Source organism: Convolutriloba macropyga, unplaced genomic scaffold (genome assembly GCF_964194025.1).
Source record: "Convolutriloba macropyga unplaced genomic scaffold, txConMacr16.3 SCAFFOLD_646, whole genome shotgun sequence".
NCBI classification, from domain to species: domain Eukaryota; kingdom Metazoa; phylum Xenacoelomorpha; order Acoela; family Convolutidae; genus Convolutriloba; species Convolutriloba macropyga.
In genome coordinates this window covers 80,760-94,040 of record NW_027449900.1, presented here as the reverse complement: position 1 = coordinate 94,040, position 13,281 = coordinate 80,760, and the positions used below count along the sequence as shown (strand labels likewise).

The window sequence follows — 13,281 nt, the reverse complement described above, 5'->3', positions numbered from 1 at the left end:
GGACTGTCAATTTTATGAGACGCATTTGAACTACAAAGAAAAAGCCCTAATGAAGCTTTTTCAAAATTACTTTTTGATATTAAAACTTAAGACTCTATTACTCAGGATTTAGGGCATATAAGTTTGGCACTACTTAGATGCACACTATTGACCTTTAATTAGTAAATGTTCATAAAATTTAAAGTTCCATAAGTGAGTTCAGACGTCAACTTTTTTATTGAGGTAAGTCACACAATTGACCTAAATGCAGAAATGACGTCACGCAGACAAATTTTAACTGCAAAGCAGTAGAAGTCACTGAAGTCAATGAAAAAGTCAGGGTAGAAATGTGTTAGACGATGTTAAAAAAATAGGAGCGCAATAATAGCCGGCTGGAATTGCTGACGCGGCTATTAATAATGACCTGAGTTACAATAAATCGTGGAGAAAAACACGACACCAAAAAATCTTAGAGGAACCAATCTGACCTAACTAATTGCAACAAACACCATGAGACCAGGTACTTCCCTCAGGGTAATCATACCTGTGCTTTCGCAGTAGCCGTCGTATACCATCAGACCCATGGCGTTCATACATGCACCGCCAGCGCTAGGGATCCGACAGTTGTGAACCCACTTGGCATCACACACAGTAGTGGGATCGTCTCCCCCGGTGGAGAATTTTTTCACATCGCCGTATTTGCAGTCACACGCCTTGTCTAACTGTTGTTCGTAGTTCTCAGGCTTGAATTGGAAGATGTTCTTCTGTTGTATCTCCAGCTGCTTGATGCACTTGTCAATACCAGCCTGCTTTGCTATGAAAGGAACACACAAACATCATCATGTTGCAATTACAAATCGGCAGCTAACTACAACCATTTAATACTAAGCAATTATTAATTTAGCAATGGAGAAATTCCAACTTATACCGCTTGCTGTCATGCTTCATGATATTGAGAGTATCAAAAATCTTTTGTGTTTTACCCAGAGAGGAGATAATCATCTTTTACTGATGCTTAGTCAAGATATGTAAGTTTCATACAATGTTTCATAAACGTATATATTACTCAGTCATATATTGTACATCCACTTTTCAAGTGCTGTTTTTGAGAACTCATTTTTAATATCAAGTGCTCCTTCGAGAATGAGACGAATTGTTGGGACATTTTAAGTATATCGTATCTCATAAATCTGGTCAAAGTTAATGTTTAAAGAATATGAATAAAACAGATGAAATGGAACTGGTACGAAAAAAATGTCGGCATTCAATTGACCACATGGACGATCAATTGCGTGGTCTGGCGTTTTTCAAGCGTTCGATTAATTCAACTTTATGAGACATACTATAGATGCTTTTAATCAATAGTGCTACTAGATTTATATTCGTTCGTTTATCACTCGTTCGCAATCTTTAGCAAACTAACCACTGCCATCACAAGCATCTCTGAGACACTTCATAGTGTAGGTGAGGACAGAGAGGTCTGGTGTCTCCCCCTCTTCCGGGCACCTCTCGTTATCGCAATTGGGAAAGTAGTACTCAAAGGTGCCCATCTCAGCAATATCCTCAGCACTAGGCACCGATGCACAGAAAGCTGTTGTGTCTTCACTGTCGGTTGCGGTCGAGGCGGTCTCTTCGCCAGAGCCACCTTCACTCGCATTTGCGCCCTCACTTGTGTCGTTGCCGTCGCCTGTGTCACCTTCAGCGGCCTCAACTAATTTAAAAGAGCATGCATTAATTATCTGTCCACAATAAACAGCTCAACAAAAAAGGATTCCAAGACAATATCCTAAAAATGCAAAATATTACTAGCCATAGAATCTTTCTTCTTACAGCCATCTTAATACTATGGCGCTAATTTATAACACAACAGGAGAGATTAAGATACAGTGACATTACACGTTATTCGCAGTTTTGCCTCCCAGCTATATCATAAACACCAACAATAGTACAAGAAGCTCAAAAAACATTAAAACTGGAAAGCAATAGTAAGGATGTTTCATTGATACCCCTAAATAACATACTTTTGATTATCAGGACCTAAATCAGTTACAACCAGGATTACTTTTACGCAAGCAGGATTTTTTTCCGTTTGTGCCCCCCAAGCTTAGTGGTTGCATATTATTTGCACCCCTCGACTCACGTGCCACATTTTTACATAATGATTTACTACATGACACGTGCCTCGTAATTGGGAGGGTGCATAACGTACTGGGTGGGGGGCACAAACGGAAAAGATCCCAAAAGGATTTTTGAAAGCAAAAATCAATTGATATTGAACAAGGTCAAATAATTCTTAAGCAATGTAAGGCTAGAAAGAAATAGCTTCATTAGTCAAGAAAAAGTAAAAAAAATACAAACCTTAAATTTAAGATTTTATTTTTATAATTTTAATTTATAGTTTTCACAACAATTTCTCCAATGCAATCGCTGATTTTTAGGTACAGGAAAATTTAGCCGACAAGATTCTATTCTATTAATAAAAAGGACATCGGCACGAAACTACACAATCAAAAACTTAAAAAAGTACCTCTTGTCACGATGGTTGTAATTGCCAACAAGCCGACTAAAATTGCCGACAATTTGACCAAATTCATTTTTGAAAGAGAAAGAAACAACTTTATTAGAGAAGTAATACCAAATTTATGACCGGGCCGGAAAGTTGCGCTTATCGTCGGATTGTTTTGCTTATCTAACAAATATTGTATTAAAGATAAGAAACGAACCTATATCGAATTCGACCAGAAATTTTGAACAAAATAACCTCAAACGATACAACACCCACATATCAACGCATACCATTCATACAATCAAGAACTATACATAACTATTTTCGCTTATATCGAGTAGGTTTTATTCTCATATTCACTGCATAAATTGCCGATCAAAGAATCATTTTGATAAGAAAGTCAAACATTAATGAGGTGGTCGACACCCAAACGGTTTGTTCAGCTGATTACAGCTCAAATATTTGACAAATGTCTTTGTGCAAATGAGCACAGGGGATCCAATGCCCTGGTTAGAGCAAAATTCTCACTATCGAGGTTGAGACACAATGTACATTATTAAGCCACAAGAGGTTAAGGTTGAATCATAACCTCGTATAAAGCAATTTCATAAATTTGAATCGGAACAAAACTTGATTTTCTTCCCATTTTGATTTTTGCTCCTCAAACCTACCGAGGCACTCCTTACAAATTTTCTGGTACAAATCCAAAGATTTAATTGCATCCATTTTCATAAACAGATTTCAAAATTTAAGAAAAGAGAAAACAAAGTTTGAGAGCCGGTCGGAATTTTCTGAACCTGACAAAGTATTGCCAGAAACTTACTCACCTGAAGTAAAACTTACCAAACACAGCTGCTGAAATTTGAAATCAAACATCAAATTTTATTAACGACGAAAAGTAGTAACAACTGATAGTGGTTTCGGTCTTATTCCAAATTGAAATTTTACATAGCCAGCAGCCGATTGTGGAAATAGCCGTGAAATAGACATGCCTGGCCAAGACATCAAAAAACGGTGACACAAAGATGAGTTGATAGTTATCAATGCAACCTTTTTAGTAGTCAAATGTTTTAATTCATTTCAAATCAAAATCAAATCACTTACCGCAAAGCCTTGATATTAACAACATTCAACTTCCTTGTGACAACTCTAAAATCTTTCAGTATTAGTGAAGGACTTATATATATTGAAGTATTTCATTGATACTGAAAGAGTTCAGAGTTTTCATAAAAGACCTTGATGATAGCGTGAAAAAGTCATTCAGAGAATGCAATAAGTTATTTATCACCAAAAAAAGAAATCCATTAACCCAACACAACTGGAACCTGCAAATGGGTGTAACAATGTGAAATGAAGTCACGCATATGAAAGAAGATAAAGAGCAACGTAAAAACCGGCTGAATAAATTCTTCTTGGAGCGGAACGGGGATTTCAAGGGGGCAAAAAAAGGAGGCGTCCAAAGTGTCAGGTGAAGGTTGGACGGCGGGGGGGGGGGATGTTGACAAACTCTAAAGATTAAGAACCACACTTTTCACTATGTATTTATGTCTCCTTAGAACAGTTTCGGTGAATTGAATACTTGAGACTAGGAGTAAGGAATAAGACTCTAAGAGCACTTAATACCTTCCAATCTTTACGTTTATCCCTTGTTTGAGGACCAAAAGTTAAAAGCGTAGAGACGGAAAATCAGTCAACCGAAAAATCGCATCAGGCAAAAGACCGCAGGACTAATATAGTCCCTACAAGCTTACTTGGAGACCAATTTAATAAACAGCTGGCGGATTGCCAGAAAATAGCTTCGTAGATCTGCAGTCTCAAAAAAAACCAGTAAAAACAAATTATTTTTTCATTAAAGATCTCATATTCTGATTAAGGCTCTCTACAACTTATTGCTGCTTCAATTTGCTGCTCGTTAAAAAAACCTTAATTAGATGACACGCACTCACGTGATCTTATCTCCGAATTAAAGTTAAGAACAGTCAATTTTAGAGTAAGGACATCATTTTTGAAAGTGCGGTCACATGTGATCAAAAATTTCTAAAAGTCTCTCACTCCACTAAAAGTCTACTCACTCCACTAAAAGTGAAAAATGACGTCACGCATGCAACTCAGTTGAAATTGCATGAATAAATGAACAAAAATCAAATTTCAACTGATTGTGTCGTCATATGGTCGTAACAAATATCTTGACGATAAAATAAAAAAAAAACCAAGAGAAGGCCAATAATAACCTCAGCAATCGCCTTGCGGCTATTAAAAACAAGAAAAAAAATTTTAAAAAGCACCAAAACTGACTAGATAAAAGGAAGTGCCTTTCAATCTCTGCATCCTTAAGATTTATCGCCATCTTGTATGAAAACCGAGAAGGGACAACAACAATTAAAAACATTAGGCAAACGCTTAAAACCGAATGGCAACAAAGTAAAAAAAAACCAATGGCTGCATAATAAAACTCTTAAAATAAACTTGTATCCTAACGGGCCAAAATTTAATCTGTCACTAATGCAATAAATGGACAGAGTAACTGAAAGAACTAATCTGAAAAATTTCAACAATCGCTCAACATAATCAATAAATGGTGCATAAGACATACAAACCAACGAAAATATATTTTAATCTCTCAGCCCGCCAAACTATTCAAAATTAAAACATACCAACCTTATTCAATACCACTAAAATACGAGACAAAAATAAATTCAAAATATCAGACACAAAAAACCAATTGTTCTAAATTCATTAAAACCATCTGTCATATATACTTCACCTCTAAACCAAGCAGCAATAGGCATCAGTAGACATCACGTGTGACATGTCCCTAAAGCACAAAATGAGAAAAAGTAAAAAAGTTTTAAAAAAAACGGAAAGGTGCGCAGAAAAAAAATTGCTTAGATTTGCAAAAGAAATGGTTGGGACAGAAACGAAAACCCAAAGAGATTATTATTTCTCCAATTAAAATTTCTCCTTAATGGGACTCAGCGAAATGATACAAAAATTACATGGAAATTCAAAAACTTTTTCGGAGGAAATCAAAGACATCAAAAATATTTGCTGCAAATTAAGGGATTGAAGTTATCGAAATTAAGCACCAGAAGTCAATTTACCGCAAATGAAGATAACTCCCGGAAATCAAAAATTTAATTTGCTTTAAAATTGCCCATTTTATTGCCCTTTGCTGCTCCAGACCAACAAAAATCACCACTCGAAATTGACTTCTTGAAAAAATGCAAACTGAGAACACAGTAAAATTCAAAATCTTTTTGAATTGTAAAAAAGACAGAGGATCAAAAACTCGAAAATCATTGGATTGAGAAACACAACAGGACAATTCCTAATCTATAAATTAAAAAAAAATCTTTCAAAAAATTAGAACTCATCATTCCCGTGAATGGCCATTTAGAACCATTTGTGAAAGATTTAGATTCGAAAACTTTGAAAACAACTACAAATTGCTTTCAAACAACTGTCCTTAAGGTTAAAAAGGTCTCACCGTATGAATGCCGGAGGCAAGAAAACTGGAGAAGCGCAAAAGAGGGAAATGAAACTGCCCCAATCGATCTTCAAAACATAGCCGATAGATAGCCGGAAAATAGCCGCCGTTGACGCGCTCGATGTACATCGCGATTGAAACAGAAGGAAAAAAAGAAGCAATAAAATGACCGAATTCTTTTGTTTTTTTTTCAGTGTCAAAAAGTGTTATAATTTGGCGTGCAGTTTCAGTTGGATTCTAAAACTATACTTAATTCAGCTTCTAAACTGAATCGAGAAAGCAAAATTTTGATCAAACAACGTTTTCTCACAACTTTAAAATTAGAGCGAAAACATTTCACGCCGCAAAACCACTCACTTTTTCGCTCCACTTCCTGTTTCAGCTTGACCAAAATCACTACACCAATTTGACTTCAAAATCATAAACATACCCGACTAGCGTCGGGCGAATTGCTCTCAAACGACCAGCGAGCAGTTGACTTCATCAGCAGCTAGCCACGGTTTAGTGCGGCCAGTTTTAGCTTTCTAGCCTTTTTAGTTTTTAGTTTTCTAGCCTTTTTAGTAAAAAAAAATCAAATAAAAAACTGATATTTTAAAAATTTGCAAAATATTGCAAAATTTTAAAACTTCGATTTCCAGTGAAAATGTTCAAAACTATTTTTATCTCTGGAGTTATGTCAAGTAATCCATCTGAAAGACTTGAAAGCTTCGTTGGCCAAAATTGTTCGCTAAACTCAGAAAAGGACAAAAATATTCAAAAAATTTGAAAACAATCGCAAATTTTAACAAAATCTTGCTATAATTCAAGATATTAAAATATTCAAAAACATTCCATTGTCTCAAGCGACTATCCAGTATCCTTATTTTAAGCTTTAAATAGTTTCACTGGGTCATCGAGTTCCATAAACTTGGAACATGAAAATTTATCGAAAATTTGAAAAAAATTAAATTTTATCAAAAAATTGCTAAAACTGGAGTCAATGAAATATTGATAACCATTCCATCAACTCTAGAAAACATGCAATAGCTTATCATCAAGCCTTGGATGAGGTCCCTGGGACCCTGGTGCCGGAAAAAACGATAAAAAATTCAAAAAGATTTTAAAAAAAACTTGAAAAAATTGCAAATATTTTTTAAAAATTGCTGATACTAAAATCCTGAAAAACATTCCATTACATCTAGAAGCTATGCAGCAACCTATAATCAAACCCTAGAGGAGTTTATGTGGCTTTTGAGGCTGGAGAAACCTATAAAATGACAAAAATTTTAAAAACTTGAAGAAAATGCAAGTTTTATAAAAAAAAATCGCTAAAATCTATCAGATTAAAAAAATGATAGCTATCCCACGAAAAATAAAATATTTTCAGTAACAAAATATCAAAACCTGAAGCACGTTTTCTGGCCCCTGCGTCTGCAACGACGTGAATAAGGAAAAATAAATGTCAAAAATTGAAAAAATTTGCACGTTTTGTCAAAAAAAATGCTAAAAATCGAGATGTTGAAATCCTGCAAGATAATCCATTGCATCCGGAAATTATACAGTATCCTATTCGCAAACCCTGGAGGAGGTGCCTTGATTCTTGAGGCTGAAAAAACCTAAAAAAACGACAAAAATTTTCAAAAAACCTTGAAAAATGCATTTTTATCAAAAAATAGCTAAAATGTGTGACATTAAAATATTAAAATAATAGTAATTTTAAAATGTTGAAACCATGCCACTACCACTAGAAACTATGCAGTAACCTATCATAAGACCCTAGACAAGGTTCCTTAACACCTAGGGCTGAAAAAATTCAAAAAATGAAAAAAAAATTCAAAAAAGCTTGAAAAAAATTGTGAAAATTAGTATAAAACTGCGTGTTTTTAGCTGGGCGCTACCTGTTTATCCCGTTTTTGAGGACGAAATGTCAAAAGCGTCAGACGAAAAATCGGTCAAGCAAAAAATCGCATAAAAAAGACCGACAGGACTAATATAATTGCTAAAAACTTCGTTTGAGAGCAATTAAAAATGTGTGAACAGATATTAAAAAAAGACAGCGCCCCGATACAATTCAAATTCTTTCTCAAGTTCAAAAGTGTGAAAGGAGAGCGCCTAAATAATAGTCGTTGAGGGGCTGACGGCGGCCGGCTATTAATCAGGAAACTATTTACTCTTCAGGAATTTTGGTGAGATGTATACAGAGAAAATGGTGGAGGTGTAAAGGAACTGAAAAAGCTTAATACCAAACGGATTTTAACAATTGATCGCATTTAAGAGGATGAGAAAAGCTTCAGACAAAAACTCCAATAAGAAAGACCATCAGGAGCCAAATAATTGCCACAAACTTTGAGAACAATTAACAAAGCAAGACTGATCAGTTTAATCCTTTCAACTGAGCATTGCGTAATTGACTAGTTATGATTACTTGTTTTTCAATAGTACGGAATAATAGAAATGAAAATTGTTTTAACATTAGTTTTATTGGCTAACACTTTCCAGATACGTATAATGATACATTTCATAAGTTGTACAGCTCTCGAGAAATAACCACTTCAAGCTTGCCGCAGCTTAGTTTCAACATCAGAAAAGAAAAACCAAATAAAACCTTCAACATCTTTAAAATCTGAATTGAGGTGAAGTGAGATAAATCAAAAAGAAACTGGTGGGACCACGGGAATCCAATTAAAGAAAAGAATTCCATACTATCTCGATAATTGGTCAGGCGTGAAAAAGAAACATCAGGCGTGAAAACTGTTTTAATGTAACATTCTCTGTAAATAAAGTAACCTATGTCTACTTTAAGGTGCTTTCAATACTCCAGTTGTATTTAAAATGTGAAAGAGATAAATCGGTAATTCGAAATTGCTCATTAAAATGAATGCGATCAGAATGTTATAGTGGGATACTGAGAGATACCATGCACGCGTTTTGGATCTGCGATCATTGAGTGCATGTAGATAATGAGCAATTATTGCCTTCATTTATTTTTTAAAAAAAAACAAAACGGGAAGATTGAATTGGTATATCTGTAATTTTAACATCACCAATCACAGCAGCACAGCTAAGTGATCAAAAGCAATCAATTAATCATCTTTAATCAAATATTCAGCACTCATTAACAAATATAAACGACAATAAAATTGAGCAGCAAAAACAACATCAGAAATAACAAAGATGTAGGGTTATTTTGAAATCAATTAAACCGACCGAAGTCTTGGTTCTAAATAAAATATAGAGTAACACTTTTGAAGCCACCTTAAATAGATAACCAAACCACGGGGGGGGGGGGGGGGGGGGGGGGGGCAGAAAAGCTGAGGAGCAAGATCTGACCTATAAGATTGTTGATCTGTGTGCACCTGAATTCGCCTAGCAGATAAAAGAAAGTCTTTTACATTGCATAAAGCGTGACGAAAGTTTACACAAAGCCATTCGGTTACGGGCAGAACTTTGTTTTCGAGCAATTAAAACAACCATGTATCGTAACTACCAGAACCCGAAACAGCACCATTCCATTAACAAAAAAACAACAGGGCAAGTTCTCAAACGATTCAAACAATTTTGATTGACTAAACTGAAAACTAGACCTAGAATGGACTATCAAGGGATTGAAAAAACCATTTAGAGAAAAATCCGATAAAAAATCGAAAAAAGAGTTTAAAAAAATCAAAGTCAAATTGCCACATGTGAACAAAAACCATCAGCGAGATAGCGAATTTTTGTTCAAACACCGTTTTCTCACTCTGCTTCAAAATTAGAGTCAAATATTTCACGTCTCGCTTTTTCGCTCCACTTACTGTTTCCGCGTGACCAAAATCACCACTTCAATTTGATTTCAATAATCATTAAAAAAAAGTGTGAATAGATCTTTAAAAAACATAGCCGGAAGAATTCCGTAAACGACTGGAAAAAAATTGACCACTCTCAATGACCTAATGAGCATCCTAATTAATTATACTGATCATTTTAAAACGATAACGTATAAAAATAACCAACTCGAGAACGCATCAGATAAACAACTTATAAAAACTGATATAGTATCTGATAACATTTATTTTTAGTTCCGCCTCCAAAAAATTATTGGCAAAAACTACTGAGACCTCATAACAAAAGTGATTGGCAAAAAATATCACCATTTGACAGGCAACCTAACAAAATGGATTCACAAAGAAAAAACCGAAAGGTGAAAGAAAATCACAAAAACGTAAAAATCTCTAGAAAATTTTCTACAAAATGCCAAAATGCAATATACCAACCATTATGTAGAGCAAAATTAAATCTAATCTTCTGGTATATCAATCACCAACCCATTAAATACTAAACAACAATTTAAAATGCAAAGAACATAAAACCTTAAAAATTAGAAATTTGTAAATTATATTTTGATGAAAAGCGCCATGTCTAGCCTTCCATTGTCACTCTATAGTGGCATACCTAATGAAAAGCCCTTATTACCTAATACATATCGTCGGACAAATAATAAACAACAAAAACGCAAAGAACAGAAAACCCAAATAAAAAGGTAAAATTTGTAAATATGTATATATTTCAATGAAAAGTGCTATATCTAGCCTTCATTTGTCACTTCATAGCAGCAACACCTCTATAATAGCTCTCAATCAGTAATTGGCCAAGAAAAAATAAATCGAGAAGCCTAAAATCAGAAGAAATTGACAAAAAAACTTGAAAAAAAATTAGGAAACGATTGGCCAAAATTTTTTCAAATTAACCCATTTTTTTAAATAAAAGAACTCAAAATCAATGTCAATCAAATTGAAAAAGAGCTAGAACCACCAAAAAATTCCCTAAAAACTATAACAAAAGTTAAGAAGAAAACATAAAATGCTAACAAAATCTAAACAAGGCAAAAAGGTAGAAATAGCTGAAAATCGAATCATAAAATGTAATCTTTGCTTCCGATGGTGCATAAATTCTTCAAAATACACTATTTCCAACTTAAGTAATTGATAGGTATGCAAAGTTTATTCTAAGCTTGAACCGAGGATGCTCTCTACAAATTTTGGAAATTTTAGCAACGCATTGGTGCTATAAGTTTGGCTAAGTGTGTGACTCTCTCTTGTTCCAGGACAATTTGGTACGGTGCATTATTTTGAAATATCTTGTCGTAAGAAGAAAGGATTCAAGATTTAAGCAGGTTCAAACATGGCTTGAGCGGAGCTGTCTAATAGTACTATCAAATAATTTCTTTTTCAGTAGTTTGAAAATATCCACGCTTTTGAATTAAAAAAATTGGAGTTAAAAAAATAAACTGGTTTGAAAAAGTCGCACGTGATCAAAAAACACCGCTTGCTTAGCGAAAAATTTTTCATAACTAGGCTTTCTCAAAAAACGACATTAACAGAAAACCATCCTTTCATTTCTCTGCACTTCGATTCCCTCAGTCGTTTGACCTGAACACTTAGTTTTCAAATGCAGCATTGACTTTTACATCTTGTTTAAGTACACTCCAAAAAATTATGCATAAAAAGACGCTCAACCAATACTACGCTTCGAGTTGTAAAAAGACAGCGCCCCAAAACAATTCAAATTTTTTGAATTGTAAAAAACAAAAGATAAAATTTGCTATATGTTATCGCAGCAATAAAAAACCTTACTTAAAAAAGCATTCAAAAAGTATAGACAGTTTCTTAAGATGCACCAGGCGGAAAAACTGAGAAAACTTGGAGATTTTTGTAGTAACGAGAATGACTTCCATTACACGGGAAGGAAGCTTTTCTGTCGTAAAATCCACTCATTTTAAAATCAAGTCCTTTGAAAAAATTATCCGGAAAATCCAAATGAAGAAAATAGAAAAACTCAGTGACCAGTAATACTAAAAAATTCTTTTATGCAGTATAACATAGCCGGCAGATTGCCGGAATAGCTGCGAAAGAATAGACCTGCGTGCCATATAATAGAGATAGAAACAGATTCAGATCTAAATTGAAAAAAAAACGCCGCTGCTCAAAAAAAACTAGGTAAAAAACATTCAACGATGAATTAATAAAGCTTGTTAAAATTCATTCCGCAGAAGCCTCCTATTAGGGACCTATTCTGTAAATATGAGTTCCTTTGACCTTAAACAAATTCAAATTAAACTTAAGTTTTTAAGTGCAAAAGTCATTTTATTGAGTGAGGTAAGTCACGTATGATCAAAATTTAATCACGCAAATAACCTAAAAACTTTTGCTAAAGCGAGTGAGAAATGACGTCACGCGCGCAAATGCCGTTAGTGAGAGGAAGAAGTCATTCAGAAAATTTGACTTTTTCAGCTTTGCTGTGTGAACAAATGTAAAACGAAAAAAGAGCGTCAGACGACGAAACAAAAAAAAAAACCAAGAGCACCGCAATATAGCTACGCTCAGCTTACAGCTTCGCAGCTATAAAAACATCAAAAAATAACAGCTCAAATATACACAGGCACGGTACTGTACGCTCAAAATATTCTCTATTTGTAAGATTCACGAAACCTCAAGAAATTGGCAAAAACAGTTATAAAAATTTCTCGATTTTCTTCATGCTGATGAATAAACTTTCATTCTGTAAAAAACACTGTTTACTTTCAACAGAAACCTTTTCGTACAGCAGAAATCTTCACAATTCACAATGCATTTAATAAATGCTGTAATGAACTCATAATGAACTTGACTTTTGAACAGTCAGAGCCATAATTTGTAAATAGAACGTGCAAAAATGAGTAAGACCAAGAAAGCACACCAAGACAATATGAATTGATGATTAACAACTTTAAGCAGAGTTATAGATGTAGAACTCTGCTTAAAGCTGTTAATCATCAATTCATATTGTCTTGGTGTGTTATCTTGGTCTTACTCATTTTTGCACGTTCTATTTACAAATTATGGCTCTGACTGTTCAAAAGTGAAGTTCATTATGAGTTCATTACAAATGCAATGAAACAATAAAAGGTTAAAAAAATCTATCTAACAGAATAAAAATCAGCAATTCGCAGAAAAACTAGAATAAATGCAGGCAAGATTGCACTTGATCTTTTGCGTGCCCCCCCCCCAGCTTCTTCGGTGCACATTAGTGGAGGAGGGGGTGCATAACGTACTGGAGGGAGGGGGCAAAACAGAAAGGATTCAGATAGCCATTTTGAAAAAAGGGACGCCGTTTTTGAGAGTGAGGGAAGTAATGTACTCAAATGAGAGTGAAAAATGACATCCATCGAGCAGCGCAGTAAAAAAATTGTATGAATGAGTGAAAAAATGGTGATTTGAAGTGAGCATGACATGGTCGTAACAAACACTCAGCTATTGTTATAGCAGTTATTAACAAAGAACCTTGATACATCAGCCAGAAAATTTCAAAATCT

At 34.5% G+C, this 13,281-nt stretch overlaps 1 protein-coding gene across 1 annotated transcript; it reads right to left on the bottom strand.

Annotated features, from left to right (window-relative positions):
* Positions 1-523: 523 nt before the first annotated feature.
* LOC142355406 (uncharacterized) lies at positions 524-2,667 on the bottom strand (the record flags this gene model as incomplete). Its single annotated transcript, XM_075407596.1, has 3 exons — positions 2,507-2,667; positions 1,403-1,690; positions 524-793 (listed from the first exon to the last, which is right to left on the bottom strand). Coding segments are annotated over exons 1-3 (625 nt in total), but the record flags the coding sequence as incomplete, so codon positions are not given.
* Positions 2,668-13,281: the final 10,614 nt, after the last annotated feature.